We start from the raw sequence: 15,568 nt of genomic DNA on the forward strand, positions 1-15,568 counted from the left end.
TCTCGGGCTGTTTCTTTCAAATCTTTGTTGCATCGCTCAATTCTCAGTCTCGGTCAGGCTCAATGTATTTGTGCAAAGCTTCTTTCAGGACAACTTTGCTATTGTTAAAGTCTTTCATCCAAAAAAAACACTGGAGAACTTGCTTTGAATGATATTTAATGGCCCAATTTTCCCAACTGGTTAGGCTTTTACCACCCTCACAATACTGCTCAACCAACTACATCCTCCATATATCCTGTACTAGAGATAACTCAGACAAAACCCTCATCTGCAAACACCTACATACATATCATCATGGGTGCCGACGGAGACCTTGACGACTGTGTTTGGAAGGCCTTGATGAAAGGAATGATCAGCCTTCCAACAGCGCATCTCGAGTGCATTAGGGACTTTTGGGCCCCTGGACCAGACAGCGCCCTTCTAGATCTTCGAATTAAGAAGGAAGTTCAGCCCCTGCTAGACTCTATGAAGATTTGGACTAACAAACTTCAACAAATGCTTGTTGATGAGCTAACTGATATTCTCGAAAACCAGAACAATGGACAGGATTCCTTGAAGACACCCCTGTCTCAATCTATCCCGAAGGTTTTGTCTCTGGTGAAGGATGTGGGGATGCTAGAGATCATGGTTGAGAGGGTGTCAAGAGACACTGTTTGGCTCCCATTCTGATAGGTAGTTATGTCTTACTTCTCTCTCTTACTTCTCTCTTACTTCTCTCTTACTTCTCTCTTACTTCTCTCTTACTTCTCTCTTACTTCTCTCTTACTTCTCCCTCACTCTTCTGCATCATACACTTTACCATTCTGTGCATATTGCTACAACTGGGCATTTTTAGGGTCAGAAACACCTACCAAGAAACCATAGCACTGTGGAAATTAAGAGGGTTATAAGTATTGGTTGCAAGTTATATTTGCATCAAGTGGTCGTAATGTCGTAACAGGCTATCGGGGAAGAAAGCGCCAGACAGCTTCTGCAATCTCCGTTATAGTGTCGGTCGACATAAAGAAATCCGACTCTTTGCTCTTCTTTGCACGAAAAAAAAAACAGTAAATGGGATATGCATCGAGCCCGAGATCTGGTGCTGGTTCGAATTGGCATTTCAGTTTCGGGTAATGTGCATTGTTTGGAAAGCTTTGACGGAAGTCCTGCAAGCTGATTTGTCCAGTATCCTTTGTTGGATTGTGACGTTTCCTCTTGGTGTGACTTTGATTGTGAGGGCGACCTTAACATGCTCATCTGATTCATCCCTGGATTGAGCCAGAACAAAACATCCTGCTTCGACAACGATTGTAAGCCACTTATTATCTTTTTCATGTATAGGAATCGAGGTCGTCCGCCACCAGGCGAGAAGGTTAGTTGTTGGTTAGAAGATGTGACGAGGTTATATTTGGCTTTTTATATGTGTTTCGGCTTAACGAATTCATAAACTTCGGTGAACCCAGGACCAGTAAGTGGTGTATCAAGTTTTCATATTCTCTAAAAAGAACTCCTGCTGACCCCTTCTTCTTGAAGCTCTACCCGCTTCGTCATTGTAAACCTTGGAAACACCTGATCTTTTTGTGGGGTGGGTAAACCGCCCAACAAAGCCGGGAGTGGGCGCTAATTTTGAAAACACCGTGCGCTATCACCAATTGTAACTATTGAAATGGGATTATAGATCTACTGTTCTCGAGGTCGCCTCAAATCGATCATGCCAACATGTCAGTCTTGGAAACTACCCTGGAATGACCACATGGGTGCATCAGACTGTTGGCAAGGTCGATAATATATCCATAAGCATGGTATGGATGCTTTATGCCAGCTCAAGCCTTGCAATTCAACACCCTCGGTGCTTATTTATTCATCGGAACGCTTGATACCCAAGCGCCTGTTGGCTATAGCAGGAAGTTATCTATATCAGCTCACATAACATTTTGAGCGAGCTGGGAACGATGATAAAAGTTGGAGTTACACTGGAAATCCATGGATATTTATGATTTAAGGGATCAAGTTGGGTTGGACTTCTTCTTCTACTGGATACTTCTCATTTGTTCATGTCACATCAGATTGGAACGAATGAAACTAAGCGTGACTGAATAATAGCTGGGACTATGTTGTGTTTCATTTGGCGACTTCAGATTAGCTTGCACCGCAAGAAAGAAACCAAAGAAGACACCAAGAGAGATACTTAAGATGTCATGTCCGCTGTCGAAGTCTCGTCCACACATCACATCCTGAAGCAGCCCCATCAAAATCCCATCAAAGCTCCAGCTAGTCTATACCACTGCTATCAACCTTGGAATATTTTCACCGTGAACATTGGGATTTCCGGCAACTTCACAGCAACCTCTACAAAATGACCTGCGGCACTCCAATTAAAACCCCTGAAATCACAGTGCCTGCCCAACAAAGTTGGGAGGTGTATTTTGTGGAATACCCAAGCGAAATTTCCAATGAACATTTCTATGCTCTCTATGTTTACGACGATCCTGAAAATGAACTTGGTTCCCACTTTTTTACTCAATCGATGGAAGGCCAACTGCCTCGTGATGTGAAATCAAAGACCAAAAGTGGTGATCATACCAAGATGCTGCCTCTGGGCGTCACGCTCGGTGCCAACTATTCTGGCAGTTGGTACCAACTGCAAAATGACTTGCCAAAATCATCTCAGAAAGATCGCAAGCCTGCCGAGTGGCTTGCACAGTTCGTTGAGGAATTGAAAAAGGCAGGGCTGGTTTATTTGAAGGAAGATTACCAAGAGAAGGCCCAGCTCCAGCAAAAATTGGAGGGAGCGATGAATTCTACTGGTCAGACGTTCGTCGGCGGGCAGAGCCATTTGTCTCCTCCAGTCCGCCAATCCGGATATAGTCCACGTGGAACGAATGAATGACTGGAAGGGACGCATAGAGCTAGAAGGATTATAGTTCAAAGTGAGGTTCATTTGAGCTTCATTACCTAGGTAGTTTGAGACTATGAATTGAGATATTGCTCACAATCTGCTCACATACCAACTCGCTTGGTGGTTTATAGTTGGAGATCGACCGGGTGGACGCTATCGTCTGCCGTAGCCGCAAAGCTCCAAGAGCTCTTCTTCCCCTTTGACAATCTGCCTTCCCACGCTTCAACACCATGGAGCCAGAGCAACCTCCCCCAACATTGACAAACCCACGGTTCACGCTCGAGCTCGAATTTGTTTCATCACTCGCCAATCCATACTATCTATCGCACTTGGCCGTTACCTATCCAAATCTCTTGGGAATCTCGCGTGACGATGACAGCGAGTCTTCGTCACCAGACGCCCAGGCATTCGCAGCCTACCTAGCCTACCTCTACTCTTACTGGAAGACGCCCGAGTATTCCCAGTTCCTCACTCACCCCGGCCCCACGCTCCGAGCGCTTCGATTGCTTCAGGAAGAGACCTTCCGTCGCGATATTATCTTGCCGCAGGTCATCGAGGGTCTGGTAGGGGTCAATATGCCTGAAGCTCCAGCCGAGGCCGACACAGCAGTCGCAGAAAACCAACCGGACGGTCAAAATGGAAAGACATGATGGGCTGCTCTGAACTTTGAACATCTTGGGATTTTACGCCCGACTGGGATAGACGGCAAAACACAGTTCACCAGGGATCTACATGACACAATTGTCTTTTCGTGCAAACTCGGTTCATGAGCTTAGGCGGAGACTGGGACATGCTCCATGTGCGACCGAGGCTTGTCGATCCCACCACCCCATTTTCAAGCATCGCGCACCTTTACTCTGCAGCTGTAGAGGACTGCGGGGAGAACAGATCCAAGCGCTGCTGAGATGCATGGTTTCCTGAAATGGACACATATAGGACTGCGATCTTAGCTGCGATTCATCTACGGAGTATTTGGTCAATTCCCGGATAGGAGCCATCACAATCGCACCTACATTTTAGATACCAAATAGCAGATTGACTCGATCACAATTTTGAGGGATTATAAAAAAAGAAAATGTTTAGTACAGAGTAAGATGAGACCAAAAGGCCAGGTAGTATGCGTATGGCCGACTATTCCGCGGCCCAACCTTGATTTTTTTTCCCTTGCAGAGCTCCCCCGTCATCGATTGCTAGAACAATTTTCTCTCTCAAATTCCAGAATAGCATCCTCTCTGATTTTTTTTTATATCGTTGCTTTTTCTTTCATCTGTCACACTTGTTTCGGGGATACGACAGGAGCCCCACCCCCCCTGGAGATCGGCCCTGAACACTACCTCATACCCCCGTTCTCGTCCACCGTTTCTGACAACGTCTTTCGATGACCATCCAGACCTCATCTCCTCACCTCCACCGACCCAAACGGACTTAAGCAGAATCCAGGTCGTCCCGGGTTCATTTTTCGTTTGACGGTCGTGCTCTCGTCTACGACTCCGCCACCGGAAAGCTGCGCAACACTCCCCAATGGAGTCCGTTCGCCAGTCTTGTCGGCCAAAGCATCAGGTCTTGACTCTGAAATGCTATCCCAAATACCAGAAAGGTGTGGCGGAGGTCAGGCCGAATCCAAGTGAACTCTCATACCTGCTTTACTATGCTAGCACGCGCCGCAGCAAACTGACCAAGGTCGGTGCTTTCCTCGAGAAGAGGGTCGCGCGGGATGTCTGGAGACGCAGGATAGGGTGAGTAGATCCCCAGGACCTAGAATTGTTGATTGGAGGGGCATGATTGACCGATCCGTCTCACAGAAATGTCCAAGTGGCGCTTCACATTCTCGCCGCGCTCATCGAAAAAGTCCCTCGCGATCTACCGATTTACGCTCGATCTGTTATGACAGTGGTCGATACCGTCCTGCGATCGAATGATATAACAATGGTGGAGGAGTCGATCGTGCCGTTCGAAGTGTTCTGCCGACACCAAGACATTGCGGCCATCGCGGCAGATCAAGGCCTGGCGCATCAGTACCGAGAGGTCGTGCGCACATACGCCAGCTTTGCGGATCCAGCATTCGTCGCCAACTCCACCACCAAGTTCAGCCCTCAGGTTGCGATTCGATGGAGAAATGCAGGGTTGCGCGCCATTCGAGGCGTAGTCAGTTCAGAAAGCCTGGCTGCGGATGGAGGAACTTCGCTGAAGCTCTGTCTACCTGTCATCTTGGAAAACCTGTACTCGAATGACGAGGATCTTCTGACGACTTTATCGGCTAAGCTCCATGAATCGGACCCGAGCGATGGCTCCAAACCGCGCCGCATGAGCGTTAACACAGTTGGCACAGTGGACACAGCAGAGGGTGACCCCGAGCTAGCAGCCCGATCAGCGGATGATGCCGATCGAAAGGCGGAAATGGGCGCACGACTCATGGCTTTGCGTTGCCTTGAACAAATCATTGTCTCAGGTAGCAACCGTGGTCAAATCCGGATCGCAGTCACAGTCATTCTACGATTCATCTCAACCAAGGGACTTCAGCAAAGCGAAAAGCATGGCCAGATGATCGAAGGAAAAAGCGGCAACTGGGCAACCTCTTTGGTTGAAATGATCGCGAACTGGTGTCCGGTGCAAGTGCGATTCATCATCTTGATCACAGCCATGGAGATTCTGCATGACACAAGCCCCAAGGAGGATGCACTGGAATCATCCTTCACTATTCTCTCTGTGGTGGATTGGCTTCTCAAATCATCCGTGAACATGATCGGACTCAGCGTTATGGACATCCTCTTTGGGCTCATGCACTACGCTTCTGATATACTGTCTCCCCCGGACCATGCCGAGCCTGCCGACTCGGAGAAGAAAACCCATCTACCAAGTAATGTGGTGAAAATTTCGCCCCAACGACAGGACCTCCTCACGCTTCTGGAGCGATGTATTGGGGATCTTGCCACGCACATCTATTATGGAGAGCAAGTTGCAGATATGATGCGTGCAATCCTCAAGCGGTTCAAGCCTTCTCTTCATCATGACAGCTCTGCCCCTTCAACATTAGCCACAGTCCACGAATCTGGAGTGGCTCACGTAAACTCGGGATCTTCCTCGGAGACGAACGGCGAAAAAACAAACACGGAACTTTTCTCGCACCCTGCGGCCAAGCTGACTGCTCTTCGGTCCGTCAAGGCTATTTTGACTGTGGCTAACTCGAAGACTCCTACAACCATGTCTGGCGCGGAATCTAGACACCCAGTTGGGATCCACGTGTGGGAGGGTACACAAGGGCTTGTCCGTGACGCGGATCGCGATGTTCGCCACGCCTACGCGGATGCCTTCCTATCCTGGTTGAACCTGGAGACTAACAAGAACGACTTGAAGGCACAGATTGATGTGCCCAAGTATATCAAAACATCGAAGCGAGACTCCGAGCAGGGGGATAAATCCAATTGGCGAAACACCGTGGCTCCGGGAAATCAAAGGGAGACCGTAGCTCTGGCAGCGCATTCCAATTTCCTTCGTCTTCTTCACCTCTCTGTCTACGACTCCGCTCTTGAAGCTGCCACAAATGATGCCGAGGTTCTCCTGTTGCATCTGCTTCTGACAAGTCTAGTCGAGAACCTGGGAGTGAATGCCGTTCAATTTGGTCTCCCTATGGTTCTCAAGCTGCAAGAAGATCTGTTCACGTCGATAGAATTGAGTTCCTTCGCAGGTCGTGTGAACATTGGGAGCTTGATTCACGGATATCTCCTCGCGGTCTCGGAGAAGTTCAATGCCGAGTCCTCTCCCGTGGGCCTTGAAATCACCAACGAAATTCAACACCGCCAAAGCCAAGGGTATTGGCTTTCCAAAATTCGTCTACCGGCCACTCGCCTCGAACAGATTGATTTTGATGGCGAACAGAAAGCCAATGATGATACCTCGCCACCTCCCCTGTCACCTTTCCGCAATGTTGATGGGCTTATCTACTTGATTGATGAATCCTACCGCCAGTCTATTTCTTCTCCCCCACAAAGCCCCCAGACATCGCCAGCACGAGGCTTCACATTCCCTGTTCTTGGACACTCATCAACAACACTATCCCAAAATGACGGTGGGATCCCCTCTGTGGTGAAAGAACAAATGCTCTCTCCGTGGTCCCGTGAAGCATGCCTGGCAGCTGCCGACAAGGAAACTGCCAAGACAATTTCCATCAGTGGGTCAAGAGCCGGAACTATGAACGCGCGCTACCAGACCAATGGAGTCGCAAATGGTTCCCCTGCCGATTCTCAGTTAAATCACCGCGAGAGCGTCCCTGAAATCTCGGGCACATCATCCCAAAGCTCTGGCAAGGGGTCACCAGTTCGCATCAACGATCTTCGTCGTGTTTTATCGGTCAACAACGACTCCCAGCCCCGACGGTTGAGCCCACTGCGCGGTCAAGTTGACACATCCAATGCCAGTATCGTCTCATCCGGAAGTGAGAGTATGTACAGTGGCAACTACTCCGTCTCCGAAATTGACGGCGATGCGGCCTCAATCCAACCAGAAGGGCAACAAGCCCCGGAAGATGACGGTGCCGAGACACCTCGCGCTTCAGCCGCTGCAATGGCTTTCCTAAGCGACGATCCGAACGCACCAACCCTCAGCCGGGTGAATTCAAACGAAGCAATTCCTCCTGTCCCACCCATTCCAGCCAGCCTCTCGATCCCGGGTGGCTTCCCCAACGACTCCCAGCGTTCCCTGGTTTCCGACCGTCCATCCACAGCCCCAGGTCCGTCGCGCCAAAATTCACAGAAAGAAAAGGAGACACCAGGCACTCTCACTACACAACCCTTGAACCGCAACAAAAGTCGTTCAAACTATAGCCTTGCTGGGGCTGGAATCCCCGAGCTCGTCAACGGCTATGAATCCGATGCCCTCGACGGAAGTCACCAGGATCAATTGAAAAAGCTCCTGGATGGCTTCCTTTCACCCGATGACGCTCTCAAGAGTCGTCCTGCTACTGCTCGATCTGCTACCAAGATGCCATTGGGCAGAAATCCCAGTAGACGACAGGCTAGTGGGGGCATTGGAAGACCACCCTACTGATTATGTTTCTTGTACATTCAACAGGCATGACTTTGCTTCTTCGGTCTTCATATGTTTATAATTCTCTTTCGTCTTCTTTTTGACCTTTTATCCCCACTGCTTGGCTGCATAAAACATTTCTTTTTTCACCTTTTCGTTTGCATATGTTTGAAGCTTCCACATTTGTTCCCTACCTTTGGCACATTATTATTTCGTTTTTCTTTTAACACTGCGATGACAATCGCATGATGTATCTACTTTGGTAGTTATGTTGTCGATATACAAAATAGACGATTTTAGAGCAATATTTCTGGGATTAATCGACACAAAACTGAATATAAGATTATAAAGTTAGGTTTGGACCCATGTGTCTAAGTCATGCGCTGTAGGGATATCATCAGAAGAAGCTATAAAAGTGTCTCGAAAACCATTCAAGAGTCGCGCTGCACAATCAGACCAGGCGCATGCCACTCATTCCCCAACGGAGAAAAGTAGTCCTCGAAAGCACCACGCAGCACATCCTCGGACAAATGCATATGCTGACCAGGCGTCGTCCTAAAGTGCAAGCGCCCAGCCTCATCAAGCTTCTTGAGGCCCAACCAATCCGCCAGATAGATCTCTCTGTCCTGCAAAGCAGTCACCTCACCAGTAGTGGCATTGACCTCCGAGAACCACGCACTCTCCTTCGGAACAGCAACGGTATCCTCATCAAACATGAACATGGCGAATCTATTCAAGGACGATAAATGCTTCTTATACGTCTCGTTCTTCTCTTCGCGCTCGTTGTTGATATCAGCCAGGAAGTTGCTGTGAGCAAGATACAGATCCAGCTCCCGAGGATCACGGAAATACTGCGCTGGCACGACGCGAGACTGCGCGAAATTCGTCCATCGCCCCGAGCGCAGAAGTGTCTCGGCACCATTACAAATCCAATCATTCGCTTTGCAGGATTCGAACTCAGAGATTCCATTGTGTTGACTGCCGAACGTCACGAGGTTGTGGATTGGCGGCGCATTACAGCGCTCGATGTATCCGCGCAGGAATTGACCACCTTGCGAGAAGCCCAGGGCGTTGATGGCAGGTGCAGTGCTGAGGATAGGGTCGCTGGCTAGCTGTTCGCAGACTACTTCGATTTGCTGCGTGACGTTGCCGAAGAATGTGGCTGAGCGGTCACCGCTGCCGTCCTCTGCCAGGTGGATGAGGTGAACGTAGGTGCCTGGGTTGGTGGATTCGGCTAGTTCGACGACCTGGGCCAGGCCTTCGCGCTGGAAGTCATCGCCGAGACCGTGCCAGATCACTAGTGGGAGCTGAACACCATCCGAGGATTGAGGGAGTGCGATCGAGAGGACGCTTGTGGCTAATGTAGCCAGGAGGGTGATCGAGCGCATGGCTGTGATACTGGTGATGTACGTCAGTTGGAGATTGGAGTGATTGGAGACCTCGGGACGGGCGGGTGATGACGTCCCTGGTCCTTATCTGGGGATGGTCACGTGTCGCCAAATACATGATGTGCTGAGGATTCCAAAGCTCTCTCGGTGTACAGGTGCCTGTTTGAAACGGTGATATTATTCCAATATTCCAATACCGAGAATGAAATTCTCGCAAAGTATGGATCTAATGTCGAAATCGACATCCGAGGTTCGGGTTTAGCTTTCTATACAGAGCACATATATTCTGTGCCAAGGCCTAGATTGAAGGGATGCAAACCTGGGAAGATCATTCATTGAAAGACATGGGTATTATACTCTGGAGAGCATAACACTCCGTACAAGCAGTCTATGTATGCTGAACTATAATAGAGTGCTCCATATTGAAGGGCATGGGAAGAAACTCCCTCTCACCTGGCGTGGCATGCTTCGTACCCAAGGAGACAATAGTCCAGGATTCATGGTGGCCGGGCAAACAAATTACTAACCCAGGTCGCAGTCATATGGTCTTTCTCCACATTTTGGCCGGAAGTCAGAGACCCTTCGCGGTCCAGCAACATAGACTGTGACGACAAACTGTTGATTGCAACCGAGCTGTCATGAGACTGCACCACCAGCTGACCATTGATCTCAATCTGAATACCCTCGATGCTGTCGATAACAGACCGCGGATTCCTCATTCTGTGACTGGGCAGCTCAAGAAATGGTGACACATTATCCGAAACCCTCTTTCTATCCTTGTCATTCAGCCTGCGTCGTTTGCCGAAGCGTTCTACTTCCTCACTTGAAGTAAACGAAAGTTCGAGGGGACGTGTCACTGCCACCGCCGCCCAATCGGGTTCTTCGAGGAGTTGCCGTTTGATGTGGCTCAGTTCGCTGGCATTGGATGCGTGGCCAGTCAGATGTGCAGGCCGATGCGCAGGCAGATGTGAAACCGGCTCTCCAGCTCTAGACTCGACCAGCCCGGGTTAGCACAACACTCAGATGGATTGAAAAGCAAGTTTGAGCAATCAACAGCACTTGACTGACTGATTGTTAATTGCTGTTCTGTTTGCTGCGTCATCCTTCCTTGTGCCCAAACCCTCAGGAAAGTTGCGAAACGGGGAAGACGGGAGACTGGCCGTGCCCTTGAGTCTGGATTTGGCGAAATTCTGCTTCTGGGCTTTGGTCAGCAGGCCTGAGCGAGTATGATGACGCTGCAGCTGGCCGCCTGTCCAATTCATAATGCAAGCATAGGCAGGTGTAGATATATGCCTAGACCCAAGGGAGTAAGGTCCGTAGACGAATGTGGAGACGGAAGACAAACAGTGTAAACATTATAGTCGAGGCACGTGACCGTAGCCTATTTTTTCATTTTCGCGGGTTCTCAGCTCTTCTTCCGCACACTTTTCTCCGTCAATCAGATTTGAGTTGACAACATGGGCTCTTAGCTGAGTCTGTGACAACTCATTTCCGCCCCTTTCCGGTAAGCCTCCAATCTCCTCCCCCTTTTGTTTCTTGTCTCTGAGGGCAACCGCCTTTATGATGAACAAAAAATATTTAAAGCATAGTTCACCTGAGGTCTACGGACTATTGAACGAAAACATATTCCATCTTTCTTTTTCTGATATCAAAGAATCATTCACACATTGTTCTTCAAATCTTCGAGAAGAATTGGGCTGACTGAAAAATAGGAGACGCTTTGCTGCCCAACGTGGGTCTGGCTCGCCCCGTCCCGTTGACCAGTAATTTCGTTCATAGATCATTTCTGAATTAATCTCATTTGATATTATTCTTTTCTTTTTCAAATCCTGTACTTCGTACGAGTGCATTGTACTCAGTAGCTGTATGTGATATGCAGGAGTATGGAATCGGTTCTATCGAGTCTTGACCTCATGCCGCAGTTACCGCTGTGCCTTGCCGTCAGACGTGGGATTCTCTCCTCCCCTCAATCCGAAGTACAACTCATCAACACGCGACGCGGAACCTGCCGATCATCTCATTCGGTCATCATGCAGCGTCAGCTAGGATTCATCACCAATCATTCCACTTGCCAAGAACACCAGCCGCCGGCCTTGTCTCACCGCTACAGTGGTTTCCTCCACTCAGTCGAACGAACACCCCCCTAATCTGCAGATGCCATCACCGCCAGTCCGGAGTACTGGTTCTCAGTGCTGCCAGCAGCGCACTCGTCTAATGCACGATGCGAGACTGGCACACGCCATGTTTCCACACGCACAGTCCGAGCTTTTTTTTTTCTGTCTCGCTTGCGTACTAAAAGGCCGCTGATCCCCCTCCTTGTTTTTCCTTTCTTCTCTTCTCCTTAACTTTGGATACCCCTATCACATCAACCAATATCTCGACTTGTCTCACACTCTATACATACATACGAACTCAGTCCCTGGACCCAAGGACATCTCTTCTTAACATATCTCCCTGGTTTTTGATGCAAAATCTGCCACAAGGATCTCTCTCTGCCACATTCCAGGACAGGATTTGCTTTGTTGTTTCCCAGGCTTTCTTTTAGTCTGTCAACCCTCACCGACAAACACTTAATAGGTAGCTGCCGTCACCTTTTCTTTTACAATTGGTCTTTCCTATGCGTTGCTTTTTTCTTCTTTACTCCCTGGACCTGTACCCGTCAGTTGTGATTTCCAAGGATTTCGACCTCATTTTGCCATGGATACCCCCAAGGACCTTAGACTTGCCCTGGACTCTCTGCCAATACTGGCGACAATGGATGCACCTTGCCTAGGATGCCTGCCCTCAGCTCTTGCTGAGTGAATCTCTTTGAGATGTGTTTAATGTATGCACTCTCATCTCGACACACTGCCACTGGACTGCCCTGGAAATTTCTCCTATGTGACCTTACCTCTACTCTAAGACCGGAGTTCAGAGCGTGGATTTTGATTGACCGATGGACCTTACCTTGCCCTGGAAACAACGCCTTTGGATGAACCAATTGATCCCGAACCACCCATGGACTTGATCGTGACTGCCTATGGACCTTATGCTACTATGGCCGCTTATTCAACAATAATGGAACCACTATTTTTACCTGGAAACTTACCGAGGAATTTCACAAGCTAATGTGCTTGCACTCTCGACTGGACTTTGCAGCAGCCGCTGTCAAAATTATCACCCAGGCCTTTGACTGATGGATACTGGCCGTATAAACCTATACCTGATACGTACTACCTGCTTGATACCTTCTGGCCCCAGAAGTGCTCCCTCAATCGTCTGGATTTCCACGGATGATGCTTCTTAATGATAACCCTGGCCTTGATGAACCCAGGAACCTTTGTTCTTACTGGCAACACTTACCACTTGGATTGACAACAGACCTGGACCTGAGTATAGAATTCTCAACTGACCCTGGACCCAATCACCCAACAACACCTCGGCCTGGAGTATTCTTTCCTATCGACGGCTCTGGTGCGTAAAATAAAATATCTAACGCAAACCGGGGTTTCATACTGACTCTCACCAGGCTTCCAATCACATCTGATTCTGGATCATGTTACACTTGTTTTTGTTCTCTTCTTCTTTCATGCTGTCTTTTTTATTTTCTTATCTGTGTCATCTTACACGTCGACGAGTGGGTTACTAACTCTTGATGTTCACAGTGTTCTATTCACATACACATACACAATGTCTCCCAGGACAAGCAGCGACTCTGAGCGAGTCATTTCCCAGCCCATGCACACAATGGTTTCAGGAATGTCAAATCTTGGCTCAAGGCCACTCCAGGATGATGAAATGTCAAGCCACGACAGCTCCTCATTGTGCTCAAGTATCCGGACAGCCCATGGAAATCCCCAGGACATGAAAAACTGGACATTGAACCACCAAGAATCTTTTGAACAGAAGCAAGACCCGTCCGAGGTGCACATGCTTTCTTTCTCGCTGTCTCAGCAGCTGATGACTCCCACCGTTGGACCAAATGATGTGATGTATCCAGTGGACTTCCCAGCAGTCCCTGACATGAATGACCATGAAATGTCCCGGGATCTCTATAGCTCATTCCTGGATTTCTCTTCTGTTGAAAATGATGCCTGTGTCAGGAACGGCACTCCAGATGATGCTCTTTCTATCGGACACAGCTCTCACACCGATGACGGCCACTATATTGCCGAGTCATGGACCCCCATGATGCACGGATCCCACTACCCAGGAACCACAATGGAGCAATTCTCATCCGGTCTTTACCAGACTGTCCCGGTCTCTCCCCCACTGACGGAAGCTAGTAATGATATGTCTGTTACTTCTTGCTCCCACCCGGGATTCCCCTCATTCATGGCCCCTGATGAGACCATTCTCGGAGGTGAATTTACCACATCGCCCATTGGAGCCCACGGAATCAACCCAACAGAGCCTTTGTTCCCCAGCACATCTCTTAATGAAAGAGATCTGAACAGGTGAGTGTCGATGCTAATCAGCAATACAAGCTCCAAAATTCTAACGACCACAACGTAGGACCATCAGACCTTCCAAGCAGTCCCGCCGCTCAGCATTGCCAGCGGTATCTCAGAAGGCCGATCCAGAGTTTTTCCCATCTCTTCCCGTGAGAGAGCCAACCCGTCAAAAGTCCAAGGAAGGTGTTGAGGCTCGCAACCCGCGAGAGCACCAATATTACTCCATGTCCACTCACAGCGACGGAAAATACTACTGCCCATTTGCCACTGGAGAGAAGCCATGCAACCACCCACCCACCACGCAAAAATGCGCTTACCAGCAAGTTCTTCCACTTATTTTGGTATATGACTCCAACTAACCATCAGCAGCAAGTACCTGGACTCTCACCTGAAGCCTTACCGCTGCAAGGTGCCCGCCTGCATCGATGCTCAGCTGCGCTTCTCTTCCAACGCGTGTCTGTTCCGCCACGAGCGTGAAGCCCACGGATTACATGGCCATGGAGATAACCCCCACCTTTGCCTCTGGGAAGGATGTGAGCGTGCCGTTCCCGGAAATGGATTCCCAAGGAGATGGAACCTATACGACCACATGCGTCGTGTCCACGACTTTGCCACCTCGGAGCGTCACAGTTCCCCTGAGACCTCCCCCGGTGCCGGCCAGATCAAGAAGAAGGAGCCAACCGGCCGTAAGAGAAGAGTCACCGGTGCCACCCCGGCCCCGACCATGAAGCGAACCCGCTCCGTCCACTCCCAGGCTAGCTCTATCAAGGCGGTCCAAACCTCCATTGGCCAACGCCGTCAGAGCGCAGAGAGTGAGTACTTCAAGTGCCGCTCCCGCTTGATGGAGCAGATCGGTAGCATCTCCCCGCAGGACAACGTCGCCCACGAGAAGTTGAACTCTAGCTTCCAGGAACTCTACACTCTGAGCTTGAACATACGTCAGATTGAGGCCAGCCAGGCCGTCAACCACGTGTCCAATGGATTGCCACCCGCGTGAAGGGTTCTAGATACCGTTTCCAAACGGTTGGTATGAACACATCGGAGGATTTCCTTGTTTTCCATTTCTTGCGGCTCGTCCGCGCTGCTTGCTGGGCAAGCTCTTCACACCGTACTTCGGCCGAGTTGATCCTAAGGACCACCCGATTTCCCCCAAGGATTTGAATTTCGGCCAGGGCTGGACGTGGTATTGTACCACGCGGAGATCCACGATCGCGCATCGTGGGTTTCGGATCTATCGACACCAGGATTCTTGGGTCGGTGAGATCAACATACCACCACTTGACACATGGAAGACCCGAACTTATGCGGAGCATCAGCAAAGCGGGATACGGTGTCAACGAACAGTGGTGGCAGAAGAATGACAGTAGAAAGATACGATATGTACAGTCCATTGGACTTGATTTTGTTGATAGAGTGTTGCGTTCAAGTGTTTCGAGTGCTTCAATCATGTTGTTGAATAATTTAGCAAATTTTACTTTCAGAACAAACCATGCACAAGAAAGTAGAATTCGTAAGATCTTAGTCGATAACTAGAAGGGGAACAAACCTCTTGCCCACATTCGGTACCCTCTATAGTTCCAAGATTCCGGCGCGATCTCGGGAACCACTGGGGATATCTGTGTCCTCAGACTAAGACTGACAATGGAGGTTCCGTCATGCAGGTACATGAACACATGTTTGCATCCTGTGCTCCGTGCTTGGTGGATTTCATGCAAGAAATAGGACAGATCTTGGACCTGCTTGGTGGAATTTACCAAACTGTTAGGCAATCTGCATTTGGCTACTTTTTGGCGATCCCAGAATGTGTCTTATCAATGTGCACGAACGACGAGAGAAGGACTTGCCAT

At 49.3% G+C, this 15,568-nt stretch overlaps 7 protein-coding genes across 7 annotated transcripts; 5 read left to right on the forward strand and 2 right to left on the reverse strand.

Annotated features, from left to right (window-relative positions):
- Positions 1-294: 294 nt before the first annotated feature.
- Positions 295-669, forward strand: N7506_000626 (uncharacterized protein; the record flags this gene model as incomplete). Its single annotated transcript, XM_056949922.1, has 1 exon — positions 295-669. One exon carries the CDS (start codon positions 295-297, stop codon positions 667-669), a length of 375 nt encoding a protein of 124 aa, XP_056815837.1.
- A 1,666-nt stretch (positions 670-2,335) lies between these two features.
- Positions 2,336-2,869, forward strand: N7506_000627 (uncharacterized protein; the record flags this gene model as incomplete). Its single annotated transcript, XM_056949923.1, has 1 exon — positions 2,336-2,869. One exon carries the CDS (start codon positions 2,336-2,338, stop codon positions 2,867-2,869), a length of 534 nt encoding a protein of 177 aa, XP_056815838.1.
- A 239-nt stretch (positions 2,870-3,108) lies between these two features.
- On the forward strand, positions 3,109-3,528 carry N7506_000628 (mediator of RNA polymerase II transcription subunit 31; the record flags this gene model as incomplete). Its single annotated transcript, XM_056949924.1, has 1 exon — positions 3,109-3,528. One exon carries the CDS (start codon positions 3,109-3,111, stop codon positions 3,526-3,528), a length of 420 nt encoding a protein of 139 aa, XP_056815839.1.
- An 871-nt stretch (positions 3,529-4,399) lies between these two features.
- Positions 4,400-7,921, forward strand: N7506_000629 (uncharacterized protein; the record flags this gene model as incomplete). Its single annotated transcript, XM_056949925.1, has 2 exons — positions 4,400-4,614; positions 4,681-7,921. 2 exons carry the CDS (start codon positions 4,400-4,402, stop codon positions 7,919-7,921), a joined length of 3,456 nt encoding a protein of 1,151 aa, XP_056815840.1.
- Positions 7,922-8,331: 410 nt separating this feature from the next.
- Positions 8,332-9,288, reverse strand: N7506_000630 (palmitoyl-protein thioesterase family protein; the record flags this gene model as incomplete). The annotated part of the gene is made up of 1 exon (XM_056949926.1): positions 8,332-9,288. The coding sequence occupies one exon, from the start codon at positions 9,286-9,288 to the stop codon at positions 8,332-8,334; it is 957 nt and encodes a 318-aa protein (XP_056815841.1).
- Positions 9,289-9,785: 497 nt separating this feature from the next.
- On the reverse strand, positions 9,786-10,550 carry N7506_000631 (uncharacterized protein; the record flags this gene model as incomplete). Its single annotated transcript, XM_056949927.1, has 2 exons — positions 9,786-10,275; positions 10,357-10,550. 2 exons carry the CDS (start codon positions 10,548-10,550, stop codon positions 9,786-9,788), a joined length of 684 nt encoding a protein of 227 aa, XP_056815842.1.
- Positions 10,551-12,957: 2,407 nt separating this feature from the next.
- On the forward strand, positions 12,958-14,718 carry N7506_000632 (putative C2H2 finger domain protein; the record flags this gene model as incomplete). The annotated part of the gene is made up of 3 exons (XM_056949928.1): positions 12,958-13,724; positions 13,783-14,062; positions 14,095-14,718. 3 exons carry the CDS (start codon positions 12,958-12,960, stop codon positions 14,716-14,718), a joined length of 1,671 nt encoding a protein of 556 aa, XP_056815843.1.
- Positions 14,719-15,568: the final 850 nt, after the last annotated feature.

Source organism: Penicillium brevicompactum, assembly GCF_028827555.1.
Source record: "Penicillium brevicompactum strain IBT 35665 chromosome Unknown utg000001l_segment0_segment0, whole genome shotgun sequence".
Lineage (NCBI taxonomy): Eukaryota > Fungi > Ascomycota > Eurotiomycetes > Eurotiales > Aspergillaceae > Penicillium > Penicillium brevicompactum.